The sequence below is a fragment of the Chinchilla lanigera genome, unplaced genomic scaffold (genome assembly GCF_000276665.1).
Source record: "Chinchilla lanigera isolate Chin_1 unplaced genomic scaffold, ChiLan1.0 scaffold00011, whole genome shotgun sequence".
Taxonomy (NCBI): domain Eukaryota; kingdom Metazoa; phylum Chordata; class Mammalia; order Rodentia; family Chinchillidae; genus Chinchilla; species Chinchilla lanigera.
Window position 1 is genome coordinate 34,767,437 of NW_004955412.1, and position 18,092 is coordinate 34,785,528.

Genomic DNA, 18,092 nt, shown 5'->3' on the forward strand with positions numbered 1-18,092 from the left:
AGCGCGGCGGAGGGGCGCTGCACTTCAACTCACCTTGAGCCGCGAGCCCTCGGGTGCTGATCACACTTGCTATCAAAGTGGCCACATACCAAATCATAGTACTACCGCGCGCCAGCCCGGAGCCTCATCCTATCGCGAAGTGCTCCAGCGCCCGCACGCCTCGCCCGCGCGCCCGCGCCGCTACGCCCCGCGCCGGTCCCCGAGAAGCCCCGGCGGCCCGCTCCCCATCCCTCCCGGCCGCTCCTCGGCGCAGCCTCCGGCCCGGCGCAGCTGCACCTGCACTACTAGCGGAGCCAGCGCTCAGCCAGGTCCGCTGCGAAGGCTAGCATTGGGCCCGCCCCTGCCGCCCACCCATTGGGAGCCGCTCAAAAACCTGGGCGTCGATTGGCTTGCCGGCCTGCCCGTCCTGGTGAGAAGGAGGCGAGCCCATTTCAAGGTGCGTTGAAGAGTGGCGAGCGCAGAGCCGCAGAATCATGCGCATTGCTGGGGAGAAGGCGTTGTAGCGTCTTCGCTCTGTTCTGTTCTCTGTTCACACTGCATGGCAAGTTTATGGTGAAAGAAATTATAGCTTCTAGGACTGGCTAACGGGACCTTAGGAGTCTCAATTACCCCTGCCAGATCTGAGGTTATGGAGCCCCCGCCCACCCAGGGAACCCAACATCCGGTTTTCATCCTGCAAAAAGCAGTTCCCGGAGGATCACACTGATTCAGTGATGGGGAAACCCGGAGCGGGCAGGCTGGGAAAGCTGGGCAACGTCCTTCGCTGGAGAGCTCTTCAAAGAGGTCACGCGAGCCTCCCCTCCCCCACCCGCGCCTGCACACTGTCCCCCTGAATGGCATACCACCTCCACCAAGCACGATGCTTAGGTCCCATCCAGCCCGAAGGCAGGGGATGACTAAAATGACCTCTAAAAGTCGCTAGGATTCGGAGTGAGTCATTAGCTCAGCTGCAGCGTGTCATGGACCCCTCTGGAACACATGTGCAGCACACTGCCTCCCCCAGTGCGGGTCAGCGTTGCTCATCATTACTAAATCCCAACTTCGAGCTGTAAAAGTTTTCCCCCTCCTGAATGAACCCTGCTTTCTCCTGCACAGGATGCCTTTCCTCCTCACCTCATTCGGTCTGGCCCCATCCGAGCTGCATGAAGCCAAGGTGAACGGGGTGAGCAATTTAGGAGTCTGGGGTGGAGGAGACCCAGACTTCTTATTCCCACAGAGGAAGATAGGTAAGGACGCTGGACGGCCTGCACGTTTCCCAGTCTCCCTGCCCTGACCCCTCCACATCGCTCCCACGGAAAACAGTTGTATTTGCAGAAGGAATAGATGAGTGCCGTGGAAACATTACTACAATCACCTCACACCAGTGTTCTGAGGGAATACATTTATTCTTTCAAAGAGTGAAAGCCGCACAGCTCCCCAAGATAGTCTGGTGGCCTAGAAAGGAAGGCTGACAGGCAGTGAAGGTGGGCTCAGGAATTCCATCCTTCAAGGCATCCACGAGCCACAGAGCCCTGGCTCTAGGACATAAAGCTCCCTACAAGAACAAGAAGCAAGAATGATGAGCAGCCCTCCCTGCAGCCTGAAAGGTAGCTCACTGCCAGCCAGAAGGGGGAAACTGGGACCCCTGCTGGAAACTGGGACTCACTGTGAAGTGTTAGCATCTGAGTATAATCTGGAGAAACAGAGCTCTTGAATAACTTCCTACCTAACCCTACCCATGCACTCAAAAAAAACACTTGTGATGGGTCACTCCGAAGACCTCTTTCCCAGGGGCCATTACTTTTCTTTCTCTTTGTGGGCCAAGATGCCTTTCTTAGAGCTACGAAATGAGCTAGAATCTCTAGACCTTGTTGACATACATGTTCCTAGGCCGCATGTTCCAGAACAAAAACTCCACCTCTCCCTCTGAGCTCCCCCCTCGGGTCCTTATTGGAATCCATTTGCAAAGCTGGTGCTATGGAATGGGCATGGTTTAACTGGATCTTCCCAAAGGGTTATGTGATTGGAGGCTTCATTGCTGCATGGCAATATTGGGAGATGGAGGAATGGAGGAACCTAGTTGGTAAGTCCTGCTGAGGGATCCTTAGATTGGAAGGGCCTCCTCTCAGAAAGTGATTCTTATGAGGTCCCTTGGTAGTTGTCCTGAGAGGATTTGTCACAAGAGGAACAGGCCTGATCTCAGCCTTTCTCTGTCTGTCTGTCTGTCTCTGTCTCTCTCTGTCTCTCTCTCTGTCTCCCCCGCTCCCCCCTCCCTCCCTCTCTTTCCTGGTTTGAGATGTAACTGCCTTTCCCAACACATATTTCTCCACTGTCATCTGCCATGGGGACCTCACTAAAACTATAGGTACCATACACTGGAACCTACAAAACTGTGTGCTAAATAAACTTCTTTTCTTTATGAAGTAACCTATTTCAGGTATTTTGTTATAATAACAAAAAGATACCTAATACAACTGACAAAAGAATTCTTTCCCTTCCAAAATGTCTAATCAGCTAAGGTGGCCTAAAGGGAAATGCTGGTCTCCATAGGGCTAGTCCAAGGCCCTCCTCTTTTTGAGATATGACAGGCAGAGGAGTGGGAAGCATCTGGGCAGAGAATCTTTCTATGAGTGGCCTGCAGGCTGACAAAAAGGATAGAGTCACTCTCATCATCCATCTCAGTCATATTTGCTTCACTGCTCACTTTGTCCTATTCAAGATGCTGGTTTCTGCTGAGAAATTAAAGCTATTTGTCAGATTGGAAAGAAAAACTACATATAGCTTAAAGCATGACTTGGATTGGGAAGGAGATCAAAGAAACTACCTAAAGAGGAGAATTCCTCTGGATAGCTCTACTAGTGGAGGAGAGGAACAGGGAAGTGACAGTAGGGAGGAAAGGGAAGAAAACAGACACAGAGAGAGCTCAAGATCATCGTCATTAATATCAAATGTCTGTCAGCTAAGTTTCAGATCAGCTCAAGACAAGTACTGCATCAGCTGACAGGAGGGAACAAGATCAGTCAAATCTTTCCTTCTTGACATACAGCTGCACTATGGATCCAGGACAGATGGCAGCCCCTGCTTGGCATGGACATCCAGCTGGGAATTCAATGGCATCATGGATCCCAGCTGTCCAAGAGGAACAGGAGAGAGGAGGATGAACCAATCCCATGAGCAGCTCCTAGGTGTACCTGGTTAGTCCTCAGTGCCCCTAATAGTACACAGATCTATCTAGGAATGCTATATGTCTGGGAATGCCTGTCATCTTCTGTTAACCTCACAGTAGTGTTTACATTTGGAAATATGGAATTCCAAGCTTATCTGTTATTCTATGCTAAATCACAGCTAGCCATCTACCCACACATGTCCACGGCCCTCGGAGGACAGGTAAAAAGGTGAGTGATGAGAGGTGCAGGTGCAGAAAATGAGACTGTCACTCCCTCTTCACAGTGAACAAGCATGACTCAAAAACTATACCTTGCTCACCATCTCTTATCTTCCTTGGTGCCTGCAGACCCCCTTCTAGAATCTAGGGTAGGATGGCTGTTAGGACAGCTTCTTCTGAGGAAAATAAGAAGCTCTAAATCAAAGGAATTTGCCCAAAGTAAGTGCAAAAGAGTATATTTCATTTCTGTATAATAAAGGAACTATATCAGCTAGCTTCCCATATAAAAACCCAGCCCAAAATGATGTAGTGTCTTAAAATAACAAGTCAATTTTTTGCTTATGAACCTGCAGTTTGGGCAGGGGTTGGTCGGGTCAGATAGTGTCTTCTCTACATGGTGTCAGCTCCACTGGCACATGGAAGTTCTGCTTTTGAGATGGCTCTCTTACATTGTGGCCAGCAAGCTCTGCTGACCTTTAGCTAGGCTTGTCAGCCCATGGCTGTATTTAATCCTCATGTGGACTACTCCACAGGTTGCTTGGGCTTCCTCACAGCATGGTGGCTGAGCTCCAAGGCTGGCATCCCAAAATAGAATAGGTTAGGTGGAAGACATATTATCTTTCTGTCCCAGCCTTCAAAGATACACCATATCACTCCACAGATGTCAAAACCTGCCTTAACTAAAATGAGAGGAGGTAGATCCCCACCACTCCATAGAGCAGTGTCCTTGTCACTTTGGAAGAAGTGCTTGTGGATGGGAGGTAGTGTTGCAGTCTTCTCTGGAATAATACAATTTGCATGAAAACAGTCTTCCAAGTTCAAGAAAAAAAATGGATTCTAGACGAAATGTCTATAATGAAAAGGGTTTTTTAGTGAGAATTCACCTGAGGAACAGAGCCAATAGGGTGGAGAGAGAGAAAGAGATAGAGAGAAAGAGAGAGAGATATATGAGAGATTCACTATGGGAATATGAGAGTTGGCATATGCAATTATGGAGGCTAAGGAGTCCAACAATATGCCATCTAAAAGTTGTACAACCCGAAAAGCTAGTGATGTGCTGAGTCTGAGTCCAAAGACCTCAACACCCAAGTTCTGTTGTGTGAAAGCCAGGAGAAAATAATGTCCAGCTCCAGAAGAGAGCAAATTCATCTTTCTACCTTTCATTCTATCTTGGTCCTCAAACCTGTTGGATGATACCTACCCACACTGGTGAGAGTGGATATTTTTGACTCAGTTCACTGGTTTGAATGATCATCTCTTCTGGAAACACCCTCTCAGACACCCCAAGGGTTTCACCCATTATCTGGATACTCTTTAACCCGTTAGTCAAGTTGACATTTAAAATTAACCATCACTAAAAGGTTTGCCATACAGTATGTAGATCTGAGGATTTTCCCACTTTAATTCAATCTGCCGTCAATCTCAAATCCCAGGGATGTGTCTCTGACCTTTGTAAAAGACTGGCCCATTTGTGAAGTAAACCCTTCAAAGTTCTCAAACCGTTTTATATTATAAGGCTCAAAATGTAAGCAGAACTTTCCAGCATCTTGCTTGGCTTCCTTCTCACCCATTTGCTATTTGTGTGTAGGACAGGTGGTCTCTGGAGATAAATCACTTTTGTGGACCCCAGTAGCTGTTATAACAGTCTACCTTTCCCTCTTTTAAGAATAAAAGGGTTTTTTTTGCAATATTGAGGATTGCTATGCAAGTGTACCTTACCTCTTAGCAATATCCCAAGCCCCCAAAAAAGTTCCTGAAGACTTGTTCTTCTTAAAACTCAGACATCACTATGTTCAAATTTCCCATACTATCCAGAGTTCTCCTACTCAGTCACAGTTGCCACTGAAGCTCACATCGCGACTAAGTAGTGGTACTGACCAAAAGACTAGTACAATCCTTCCTGACACAAGATACCTGCTCTGAATGCTGCTGAGTCACTTTATCGCATCTCATCTAGATAGGTCCACAAGCCCTGGAAGAGGGTCTACCAGAGCCCTATCCATCATGAAGGGCTAGGAGCCTGCAATTACCTCACTGTGGTGCTGCCAGTCTGTGCATATATAGGCAGATAGAGCAACCTGCCAGTGGGCCCAGGTGACCTTTCCCACCCCTGCGTGGTTGTGCCCAGATATGACCATGTACACATCAAGAGCAGAATTCTCCCATCCTGAACCCAGAGTCAGAAATTTTAAAGATATGTTTGTGGAAATGTGGAAATTACTTGACTAAGAAGCCGGTTCCTGCAATGTTAGCCAAACTGTATTCAATTTTTTTCTGGCTGCAAAAGAAATAAGTCCTTACCCAAGGCAGAAAGTAAATCTATAACTTGGGGTAAGTTTATTTGAAGACCAGATAGATAGCGCCCTCAGATACATCAACCTTTCTCCTCTTTCCTCTTGGTCTTCCAGGCCATCTCTGAATAACCTCAGAGAATGTGTTTGTGGATTCATGACTTCATCTAGGAAGGAGACAGGAGGTTCGCAGCTCAGCATGAAACTTATCCTACAGATCTCAGCAGCTCATGGGCCCCTGTGACCTGCTCCCAACCCCAGGAGCATGCTATCATCCCTCTTCAACAACTCCTCACCTCTCCAAGGGCTGAATCATGGAAACTGTGATTCTCAGGCCTCCTGTGGCCTATCTGAGTATCATATATGCCTATGCCCGCCCATGGCTAAAGACCCAGTAGTGAGGTTGTGGCATGGGTGGGTAGCGGTGGCCATCACCAATACACCATGGTATGAAAAGGTCCAAAAAAAACCACCTATAGCTAAGATCTGCCCTGGATCCCTGGGCTCTGGCCCTAGCAGACCTATGGGTCTGAGTCATTCTTTTTCGTTTGGAACATTCTTATGGGCAATTTCTCTAGCGAAGACGGCCCCAGTAAAATGAGATCTGATTTTTTTTATCTCAAAGGATTGCATGACCAGGGATTCTAACAAGGCATGGAATCATCCCCAGAAGCACTTTCTGATGGACTCAAAAGTCTGACATCGTTGATGTGAAGTCAGCCAGGCATCAAGTCATGCTAGAAAATGGCAATGCAGAGACCAAGGACCAAAGCCAGGCAGGCACCAGAAAGAGGAATTCCCCATAGGCAAGTAGCCACTGACCAACTGTCAGAGATCAGACTGTGCCAGGTGAGGCACTGTGAAGGGCACCACAGTGACGAGCCACTGTCTCTGCCATGTGGGAGTTGAGCATCTGCATCAAGGTAGAAAGATGAGGCTAACCATACAAACAATATGTTCTAAACTCTACTGGCATGGACCCTCAAGAGAGACAGTGGGCCTGCTATAATGGAATATCTGAAGCAAAGGAAAGAGGTTTATTCAGCTCACCAGCTTTGTGGATGACAGTCCAAAGTCAGGTGGCTCCCTTGGTTTGTATTCTGGTGATGGCCTAATAACAGGTGACATCACGGTGGGAGTGAAAGATCAGATTGCAAGACAGGAAGCCAGAGAGCAGTGGAGAGTTTGGGCTCACTCAAAACTCACTCTTGTCATAGCGCAGGAGTCACGGGAGAAGCCTCAGGCCTCCCAAGAGCAGCTCCTCACTGAACTCAGCACCTCCTGCCAGGCCCCACTTCACACTGCCACCTTCGTGACCAGTTTCAATACAGGAACCCTTGGAGGACAAAACAAGGCACCCAGACTTGAGTGTGAGTAGAAGTTTAAGAAGGTGGTGATGGTACAGATGCGTAAGGCTGAGCTCAGTCCTCCATAAAAAGGAAAAAAGGGCAGAGAAAGCAAGAGACTGCAGCAAAGGAGACCCACCAAGGGCAGGAGGCAGTGTGCTGTGCATCCCTGTGCCTGCTCAGCTGGACATTCAGGAAGGGCTGGCAGCAAGTGAGTGGACAGAGGCAGTGATAAGTTTGCAACATGAAGGAGAGCCTTCCGGGGTTAGAACAGAAACTGTGTTAGGGGAGATGAGGATGATCAGCTGGGAAAGGAGAGAAGGAGGAGCAGACAAACAGGATAGTGCAGGTGAGAGCAGGTTAATGGAGGGTGGTGATAACTGAGTCTGACCCTAAGGAAAGACTAAGGAGAAAGCATCTCTCTCAGCCTCAGCAAAACAGGACCCAGAGATGGAAGCTGGGAAGTTGAAAGAGACCTCTGCAGTGTGTGAGGAAGAACCCTGCTTCTGCTTTGGACCCACAGGTGGATGGACAGGCTGGAGGTGGGGGAGAAGGCACTGGAGCCACAGCTGGAGAGTGTGAGGCGTCTATTTCTGGCACCAAGACGACCCCAGACCTCCCATTCCCGGACCCCTCCACACTTAGCTCTCAACACCACACAAAAGGGCCTTGTGTGGGAGTGCCAGGAGATGCCAAATGCATCTGCTTACCACTGCCCCCTCTCCTCCCCGGAGGCTTGGCATGAACATCACTGCGCCAGGTGCGAGAGGCAGGAAGGGAGGGGCTGGACACTGGACAGGACCAGAGGTCAGAGGTGGAATCAGCCTCCATTCCTCCTTCTGTTGCTTCATCAACCCGACCTCGGCACCCTCCTATGTGTTCATCTGCCCCTTGTCCCCACCCTGATTGCCCAGCCCTCTGTTCTCACCTTCCCGTTCTCCTGTTCTTCCCCTTTGGAGACTTCAGAGTGGTACAGACAGCCTAGAGACAGAACTGGATTTATTCCTGGAAAACATCCATGACAGAGGGTACCACAGCAACAAGTTTCCATGGTGCTTGGACACGAGCAAACACAGTCCAAGGAGAGATTCTTGGCCTCAGAGTCAGAAGACCTGAGTCCCATTCCTGCCTCACCCCACAGCAGTGTCCCCTTCAGTGATCTATGTAACCACCCAAGTTCCTACTGGGGACTTTGTAAATACCCAGCCATCTCAACAGTAGCCTGCACCCCCGAGTATGTATCAAGTGCCCACAGTGACCCCAGCACTCTACTATGTGTGAAACAAGCAGCATAGATGTGGTTCTGCCTTCACAGTGTTCATGGTTAATAGACAACAGGGTCATTCAGAAGACTCAAGCAAGCTATGGGTTTGTTCAGAGCCAGTTTACAGTGGACTTCCAGGGTTCTGTGTACCCAGAACTGTGCAGTGTAGCCTCTATGTGCCCTGTAGGGTGGGTCTGCCATGGTCCTGATGAACATTAAGAGGATGGAGCTGAACCTCTAAGCCTGCCTGCACCCCAGAGTCTGTTTCTGGTTGGTTAGAAAAGAAGGGACATGAGACAGCAGACAGGATCACCCTACCTGGAAGGCCAGCTGTGGGCAAGATTTGAATGTGTATAAGGAGATGAGCTCCTGAGGGTGGGGTGTGAGGGATACATTCTCAGGTATGGGACCTACTTGGGAAAGGAGTCTTCCTAGAATCCCAGGTTCAGAGCATTTGGAGCCTAGGCATCCTCTCTCAGTCTCTGTCTCTGTCTCTGTCTCTCTGTGTCTCTCTGTCTCCTTCCCTTTCTCTGTCTCTCTCTCCCTGTCTCTCTTGCACACACACACACACACACACACACACACACACACACACACAATATCACACAATCCCTTTCTAGGAAATCAACTTGGAAAAGCAAAAGCCTGTGGACTTGGGGGTGGGCACAGCTGCCAGGAAAGCCTGGGGGTTGTAGGAGGAGGCCAATTGAGGCTCTGAAAAGAGAGTCTCATGGGGAATCCAGGACAATGAGCTGATAGAAGGAGGAATGTGGAGAGAAGAGGGACTGGGAGGGCAGGCTGTTATGAGGCTACTCCCCTGGCAGCTTCCCAAGGTTAATTGAGGGGCACCAAGCAGCCTCTGCGACATTCCAGCATGAGGGAGGCTGGTCTGAAAAGAGCATTTGCTGTGGGGAGAAGGGGTCTTTCTCTGGCCTCAGCTGCTGTCTCTTTGTGGAGGTTCCCTGAGGCATGAGCCCTGCAAACAAGCATGGGCTGGGGTGGGGGCCAGGGTAGATGCTTCACCATTCATCCACCAGGCAAGCAGGCCCCTCTTGGTAGATGAAAAGGGCATCAGGGGCTGGCTCAGCTGCCCCCAGACCCTAAGATGGCAGCAGCTGGAAATCCCTGCACATGAAAATCCAGAGTCAAGCTCTATATCATAAATCACAGGCATTTAGAGAAGGTCAGAAAGGAAGAGAGAGGAAGGTGATTGAGTCTCAACTGAAGATTCCCTTAGAAGGGGGAATCAGCAGCTTACAGTGTGGGAGAAAATGCTGACACTTTCTCAGGGCCTGGTGTCTAGGTTGAAGGGTTTGGCATAATCAGAAATGCCAAGGCTTTTACCATATGATGTGTTAATACAACTGAGACCCACATCTTCCCACAAACACAAACACACACACACACACAGCAGCAACAGCAAGACATCACACACACCCACTGGAGGGACACACGTATGCAAATTACCTGTGTATGATGTAGTGATGGAGAACGTTTTGGAGACTTCAACGATAATAAGCAGCCAGCTGCAGCACGCATGCCACAGGTTCACACCATGGGTAACTTCTGTGTGGGCTGAGTGTGGGTATGAAAGTGCACTCATGCTTTGTGTGCTCATGCTTTCTGTGCACATGTGTCAGTGTCTGCACACCCACTAGAGTGCTGCACTACCTCTGGGGAGTTACTTTTGTGTCAGGAGATGTAGGTGTGGAAAGATACACACATCAGTGCAGGGTGCTCTGGTGCACGTATTCAGACATGTTATCTACAAAGTCAACACCCTCTGCAGTTGCTCTGTGGGTCAGTGTGTGTCAATCCTTGTGCACCACGAGGCTGTCAGCCACTGAAGTGCAGTTCGTGTGCACATGGGATTGTGTGTGTTTCCACATCAGGACTCCCTGCTTCGTTGTGTATCCCTAGAATATTTTCTCTTCTTACCTAAACCTTGTCACCAGGATGTTTGTCCATGTGACTCCCACCTTCTTTATGCTTACATACAGCCCAGTGTCCAGTGCCTTCATGTGATTCTGGTCTCCCTGGTACCCGGCTTCCTACCTTGCCCCTGCTGCAGATGCTAGGGAACAGCCAGCAGGTGGCGCCAGCAGGTGCCACTTGTAAACAGATTGGTTTAAAGGACAGAGCTACATTTCCAGAAGAGTTACAGTCACACAGGTGGTGATGTGCCAGGACTACACCCTGTAAATGGGTCCACCAAGAACCCAAGCCATCGCCAACCACTCCCAGGGAGAGCAGAAAGCATAAAAGGCTTGGGCCCAAAAAGAGGAAGACATGGGTGGTATCTGTGGGCTGAGTGTGGGTATGAGAGTGTGCTCATGCTTTCTGCGCACATGTGTCAGTGTTTGCAAACCCATTAGAGTGCTGCACTACCTCTTGGGAGTTATTTGTGTGTCAGGAGATATGGGTGAAGTAGGAGTGAAAAGGCATTACACAGCAGGTGTATGTGTGTGAGAGAGAAAAACAGAGGATGTGTGTGCATGCATGTGTCTGTGTGTACTGCTTCATGCACTGCAACTCAGGAAGCACATAAAGAGGAAGCTGAGAAAATTAGAATTCTTCACAACCACCACCCCGCAGCACCATGCAGACCACAGTTGTTAGCCTCCTTCTACACAGTCCCTCCACACACCCTCCAGGGACACACGCATACATGCTCACACCACCCACGCAGACAGGTGCTGTGCTGCCACACACAGACCTGCCCACCCACACACTTTCGCACATACATGCAACCCCATAGGGAGCCATGAGAATATGTATAGATGTGGCAAAAATAAACACCACTCAGCATGCGCGCACGCACGCACACACACACACACACACGTGTGCACTCTCACACATTCTGCACTACATCTGTAAATTCTCGTGCCCTTCTACTTCCAGGAGGGGGGAAAGGGAGGGTAGGAGCACAGACATGACTGTCCTCCATACACCCCACTTTCTGAGTCTCTGGGGACAAAGATGAGGCATATGAAATCAGAGCCCCTCTGTTCTGTCTAAGGAGAGCAGAGAAGGGACAACAGAGCAGAGCAGTCTTCTATAAGCTTCCCCCTCGGCCTCTCTACGTTCCTCAGCACTGCGGACAGCGCCTCCGCAGCAGGGGCCGGAAGCCCCTGCTGGTCTGAGATGCAGGTCGGGGGAGCAGTGTATATGCCTTCAGAAAAGCAACCGGAGTCAGATACAATCAAGTTCCAATCCCTTTGATGTGAGAGTTTTATAAATAGGGAGCAAAAAATGCCAAAGTCTCAGGGCTGTTGTGAGGAGGCCAGAAGGTCATAAAGCAGCCAGCCTTGTGCCCAGCTCATGACAGACTTGAAATAGAGGTAGCAACAGCTCTGATTCCCATCCCTGTCACAGGGCTGTGAGCCAGGAGAGCTGGATGCCAGCCCCAACCCTGCCAGAGCTTAGTGCTGAAACTCACTCCATCTGAGTCTCTGTGCCCCTTCTACCAACCCAGAATAATCACAATAGTAGCATTAACACATTTTGAGTTTCCCTTATGCCTGACCCTATTATAAGCACATACCAAAAAGTAAATCATTGAATCTTCATGACATTAAGAGGAATGATCTGTTACTCTTATTTTATAGAATAAACGAAAGCAGTCTAGATAAGATCTGAGGCAGGGGCAGAGACAGGGCTGGAACCCAAACAGCCACCTCCAAAATCTGTGTTGTCAGTCACAACTCTGACTGCCTACCGCATGGTATTCATGTGCATCGAATGACACCACAGGGATAAAGTTCTTTGAAGACTGCAAAGCAGTATACAAATGAGAGGGTATATTGTTATGCATCACAGCCTGGCTCACGGATGAGTAATTGCACAAGGACTGAGAATTGCAATAAACACAGGAAACAGGATGGGAATGGGTCCCATCTGGGATCAGCACATCAGAGCGAGAAGAGAGAAGTGGGTAGAGGGAAGGCTGAAGGACATAAACAGCTGCATAGCCCTGCATGGTGTTGCCCTCTTTCTTTAGTCAGCCCATTACTAATTTGAAAGCCAAACTGCTTTGGCCAAGCTGCTTTGTAGAAAATTAACATAACTTCAAGTCATCTTGAAATCCTCCTCTGAATTATAACCATGGTCTCAACCATCTCTTTGCCCCTCTGTACTTCCCATCATACTCCTCAGCCACATTCTCTGTGTGGAACATGTCACCTGCTTTTGTGACACAGTTGAGAATCACTACTCTGGGGCTAGTGCTATTGGAACACACAGTGCTCCTAAGGCAGGTCTCAAAAGTATAACTAGGCTAAGAGGCCTCAATGGATTGGAGGATCTATCTGCTATTATGAAGACTAGAACACAGAGACCAGGAAATTTCTACAAGTTTCTTAGGGAACAGGAGAACTTTGGACACTCTGCTTGGTCTCCAGCCTGACTCATCTCTTATGGCTTGTGTCTGGCTCCAAGGCAGGGTGACATCACAGAAGGGCAAGATACCATCACAGGGGAGAAACAGTTCATGGTGGGCAGAAGCAGAAAAGCAGTGAAGCAGCAAAGCAGCAGCAGCAAGCAAGCAGAAACAGTAACAGGCCTGTTACTGTTGTTTCTGTCCATTTTATCCTTTCCAGACTAACCACCTCTTGAGTGGGGCTACCCACACCCAAGTTGGGGCACCCTTAAGCCAGCATCACACTCTTAGTCCCAACATCATACACCCTACATCCATCCAGCTCTGAAAAGCCCCACCTATGAGTGCGTGAGGTTGGGGGACTGTGCCAAGACACAAGCTGTAACAGATGTCTACCATGCAGAACTGAATTGTCATTGGCCTGAGATGAAGCATCTTTATTCAAACTCCTCACCCCCCTACCTCCTACTTTTTTCCCAATCCATTTCCTTCCAGAATCTTATTCTGGCTTTCCCTTCACCGGGCTGGCTCCCCTTCTTTGCCCTCCTTGCTGATGACTCCATTAAGGCAGTGTCTTTTTATTATGTGCCTCAAGCTGGCAAAATGATCTCAGGCATTTAATGGCAGTGCCTGTGAATCTATCACCATCCGCAGTGCAGTGAAGGCACCCAGGCACTCCAAACTCCTATTTTGCTCTTGCTCCTTTTTTGCCTCCTACCATCTCTCCCCAATTTAATCTACTCCCCCCCCCACACACACACGCACTCACACACACTGCCTAAGAAAGATACGATCGCTTCTCTCAATCCCAAGGAATGAGAGTTTTAAGGAGCCTCAACTAGGTTAGAGGGGCTGGAAATGCTGTGGAGAAGTCTTGCTGAAGCTCAGACAGCATGGGTTTTAAAGAGTTGTCATCATATCCTTCCCCCCGAATTCATGGCTACAGTATCCACATTCTACGTGTGAGAGTGAAAGGTGATGTCTGTCAGAGATGTTGCTCCCACTTCAGACCATCAAGGGCAAGAACAGCAAGAGGCTCAGTCTCAGTCCCGGCACACCCTTCTTCTCAGAGCTCATCCTAAGCCCAGTAGGGGACAGGACTGTGGGCCCAAGGTCACACACTCAAGAAAGCGTCCCCTGATCTGCAGAAGTGAGTCTACCCTCCAATGCCCCATCTTCTCAGAGGCCACCAGCCTGTCCAGGGCAGTGATCCCAGCCTCTGCATCAGCCTCTCTCTCTCTCTAGTTACTCTTTACACACTCTGGCGCCAGGCCCTCCAACCAAATTACAGTGGATTCCTAACTCCTGCTGGATCAATGCCATAGACCTGGAGCAGGAGGACAAATCCAAACTCACCTCTAGGAAGCCGTCGGCCCACAGCAAAGCCCAGCAGAGAGACTTGCCCTCCCAAACCTTGCATGTGCATGCACAAATGAGAGGGTGTGAAGGCACAAACACACCACAAATTCATTCCCCTGCCCAAGAAGCATACAGACCAGTGTGTGCACAAAATGTACAGGCCACACACAGCTACTCACATGCAGACACACATACAGTTCAGTATGCACAGGAATACCCTCGAGTCTGCCCACACACATGTAGCCCAAAAGCACATGTGAGCACTCATCCTTAGGGGCACAGACACATGCCATTGATTAGACGAAGAGGCCTTTTTTGGAGCAACAGAAAGCAAGTCTGGCCAAGTAGTGAGCAGGATTCCATCACACCTGCACTCCTCTCCAGCTACCCACCATGCCATGCACAGGAGCACACACTGCCTGTCACTCAGCAGTGAGAAGAACCCAGAACCCTGTTCCACACCTGTAAGCAGAAGCTCCCCTGCCATTTGTGGGAGACCTTGGTACTCCCTCTTCTGGGATATGCTTTGCCTTCTGATCTCTTTGGGATGTCAGGGAAATACCCAGTCACTTCTCCACCAGGCAGAGCCCATTGTAACTCAGCTGGGTGCTGTCTACACCTCTGCCTTCAGAGGAGCTTGGGACTACTTCTGCACCTGTGGCCCCGAACAGCTGGAAGTGGGTGAGCCTTACAGATGCCAACTCAGGTGACAGCCACTAACCAGCCCACTTCCATCCAGCACAAGTATGGCAACCCAAGTACGGAGGAAAGGGAAGGCAGAATGGGGCCACAGGCTCAATTCAAGGGAAGATGTTCCAGGTCTCAGCCACACTGTGCCTCCCCTGGGGCCCAGTTTATCTCTTCTCCTCTCCATCACACACACCCAGACCACTGGCTTCAGTCTGTGAGTCACAAAAATATGCAAAGTTAAGGGTAAAAAAAACCCTTAGAGGTTATTAAGTCATCTCCTGCCCATGTTCTCTCAACATCTAAATTTCCTCACTGACATTCTTAATAAATGACTGCCCACCACACTGGATGTGTGCACAGACCACATGGGCAATGCAGAACCTCCCTCAAGCAGCTGGTTCTCTGGCCCTTGTAGCCCAGATTGGTAGAGGGTCCCTCTGCTGGGGAGAATAAGCCTATGGGAGGTCCTTGTGGCCAGCTGGTCACCTACATGTTACTCCCAGCACCCCACCACCTATGCAAAAATGGTAGAAAGTAGTTTTCACACCTCCTTGCAGCTGTGTTTCTGGAAGTGGCTTGGAGCCCACTAGTTATACACAAGATGTGGAGACAAACTGCTGGTAGAGAAGTCTTCCTGCAGCCTTGGCCACTGCTGCTTACCAATGTCAGAACATTCCTTTCAGAGTGACTCTTCATTTTCTACATTTTAAAAAATAGGGCAGTTTTTAAAACATGGACTACAGTGGCCTCTTAATCTGACTGCCTAGTCCTGGGAGTCTTCTGTTTCTCCTCCCATCGGCAGGTGTTCAGAGGCCTCTCCAGCACCAGGGCAGCCCCAGCCCCGATGAACTTGGCCCTGGTGGCCAACCTCAAGGTCAGTTTCTCACATTCCAAATTATTCTTGGAGTCATTTTGTGCTTTCTACCCTCATCTTACTTCTGTCCTTTTGCAACAGCTGTGTAAGCCCTGGAATCTCTGTATTAGGTCCTTTTTGGAAGGAAATACCTAGAGTGGAGACTTTTCCCTCAGGAAACCTTGACACTCAAGGTGCAAGCTGAGTTAAGAGTGGTTATGGGATCAACTCCACTAAACAGATGTTAGTGACTGCAGACCATTTAAGGTGTGAGCCATAAGTAGGTCCTGCACACAGGTAATCAGAGTCTACACTTGGTTAGGACAGGAAGAGCAAGGAACAGAAGATGCACCAGTCTCTGCCTGGTCAGCCAAGCTCAGGGCAGACAGATGTGAAAGAGACAGTGCAGCTCGGGAATCCAACAGACAGGGTGGAATCCTGGCTCTACTGCTTACCCCAAAGCCTGGGCAGGGCGCATCCATGCTGTCTAAGGCCCAGTGGCTTTTGCTTTCCTGCAATTGCTCCTCCCCTTCATGCTCTTTATCCACATATGTCTGCCCTGGAGTCTCCCTGCGTCTCCTCGTGCACCGCTTCTCTTCTAAGCAGCACAGTGTTTAACAGGTTAAATTCTTCCCATTCCCATCCCAACATTTCTTCTACACACACACACACACACACACACACACTAATGTGCCATTAAATTACAGATGCTGTTTGACCTACAGTAAGCTTACCTCTTAATAAACCATTTGCAAAAAAAAAAAATACACTCCATACCTAACCTATAGAACTTCCCAGCTCAGCCCATAGGATACTGTGAAGTGTTAGTTGTGTGTCCTTGAAAAAATATTATACTGCATATCGTTGGCCTAGGAAAAGAGCAAAGCGCCAAGTATCATGTACAGTTTCTACTATTTGTACATAGCTTTCACAGCATCACAAAGTTGAAAAATCACAAGTTGAACCATTGTTAAGTTGGGGACAGTTGTGACTTAGGTAGGGTTCCCAGAGGCAGAACTGGAGATGGGTGCATATGCCAGGAACGAATGGAGGAAGAGCTCTCAGGAGGAGCCCTTAGGAAGTAGGAAAGCAGGATGGAAAGGGGAAGATACCAAGGAGGATATGGTTTCATCTGAAGTCTGGCTTCCATCTACTCTCCCTGAATTCTGAAATATGAACGTTACCAAAAATTTGGCCCATGCTGAGGAAAGATCAAGGACTGGCTGCCTGTAACCTGCACTGGTTGGTCAGTCAAGGACGGAGGTCACCCCACTGAGGACATAAGCTGCAAGCATCTCTTTGCAAGGAAGGGTGCATCTATGAACCCTGGTACCTGGCACTCACAGAGCCACTGGGGGAGGGGCGTAGCAGCCCAGTGAAAGGATCTGAGAGGAGCCCCTATTGCAAGCAGTATAAAATAGCAAATACAAGATTTCTAGAGAATAAAAATTGGACAGAATGGGGTCAGGGGAAAGATAGCAGATTCCTAATCCCATTGCCTTTCTTCCCATCTACTGAGCTATAGCCAGAGCCAGGCAGAACCCACCCAAGAAGAAACATGGTCAGAACAAATGACTGATTATATTTGCAGGTGTTTGGGTATTAATACTGAGCTTATTAATTAAGCAACATAAAGCCACGGGATGTACTTTTCATTATATGCCACAAACAGAGCTGTTGTTTAGGCAACCATGAGTTCTGAACCAGGCACAGGAACCTGTGTGCACCAAGGAGAACAAGGGGTCGCAGCAGATGGTGGACATCTGACTGGGCTCTGAGCAGACACGTGCCCAGCGCAGAGCACATCTCCTTAGCCTCTCCCCAGGAGGCAGCAAGCACCAGACCCCCAGCTTTCTGGCCTGCTTTAGGGTGGTCTCCTTCCACCTTGCTGGAAGGTGGTGCAGGTCCTCCCAGAAGCAGGGAATAGATGAGAAATCTTCCTGTCGGGCATGCAGTGCAGGTCAGTGCAGACACGGTGAGTCAGACTGTGTCTCCTGAGCTCAGACAGAAAGGGCAGGCCTTGCCAGAGAGACAAGACAAGCCCAGGAGCCTGCAGGGTGACATGGATGCCTTGGACTCTGGCATGGAGAACAGCACGACAGTGACCTGCTGCCCTGGATTCTCTGCCCAGGAAACTGACATCAGAGCCAGGTGCTGCCTGCCTGGCATGGAGCTTCAGTGTTGGTTGGGGTTTTATTTTGTGGTTTCGCCTCTTAGCCAGAAACCTTATATCCTACACCCCATTCTACAACACAGTTCTAGGCAGCCAGAGCCAATATACCAGGACAAGAGGATTTCAGGGGAATTCTCCTGAAGACTCTTCTACTTTGCTTCCCACCTCTTTCCCCTTCCCTCTCCCTCCATCCCTGCCTTTTCCCATCTTGCCTGAGAAGGAGGAGTGGATTCTTCTCAGACTGGAACTGGCAAGAGACTATCTCTTCAGGCCAAGAAGAGAAAACGACAGCAGTGGGTCCTGAGGTTCTCTGTCTGTCTGGGCATGTCAGTGCCAGAGCCATGAGCCCTGCACCTGGTGCCACTGCCTTGGAG

The 18,092-nt window shown here is 49.4% G+C and overlaps 1 protein-coding gene across 3 annotated transcripts in view; it reads right to left on the reverse strand.

Moving 5' to 3' along the window:
* Nucleotides 1-18,092, reverse strand: part of Igsf9b (immunoglobulin superfamily, member 9B) — a 115,458-nt gene that overhangs the window by 54,881 nt on the left and 42,485 nt on the right. Inside the window, exon 1 of one of the 3 annotated variants that reach the window (XM_005378583.2) lies at nucleotides 34-261. The exons of the other annotated variants lie outside the window; for them this stretch is intronic. Coding sequence (XP_005378640.1) covers nucleotides 34-97 — 64 coding nt within the window. The 5' untranslated portion in view covers nucleotides 98-261. Of the gene's footprint in view, nucleotides 1-33; nucleotides 262-18,092 lie in introns of those variants that run through there. 3 annotated transcript variants of the gene reach the window in all.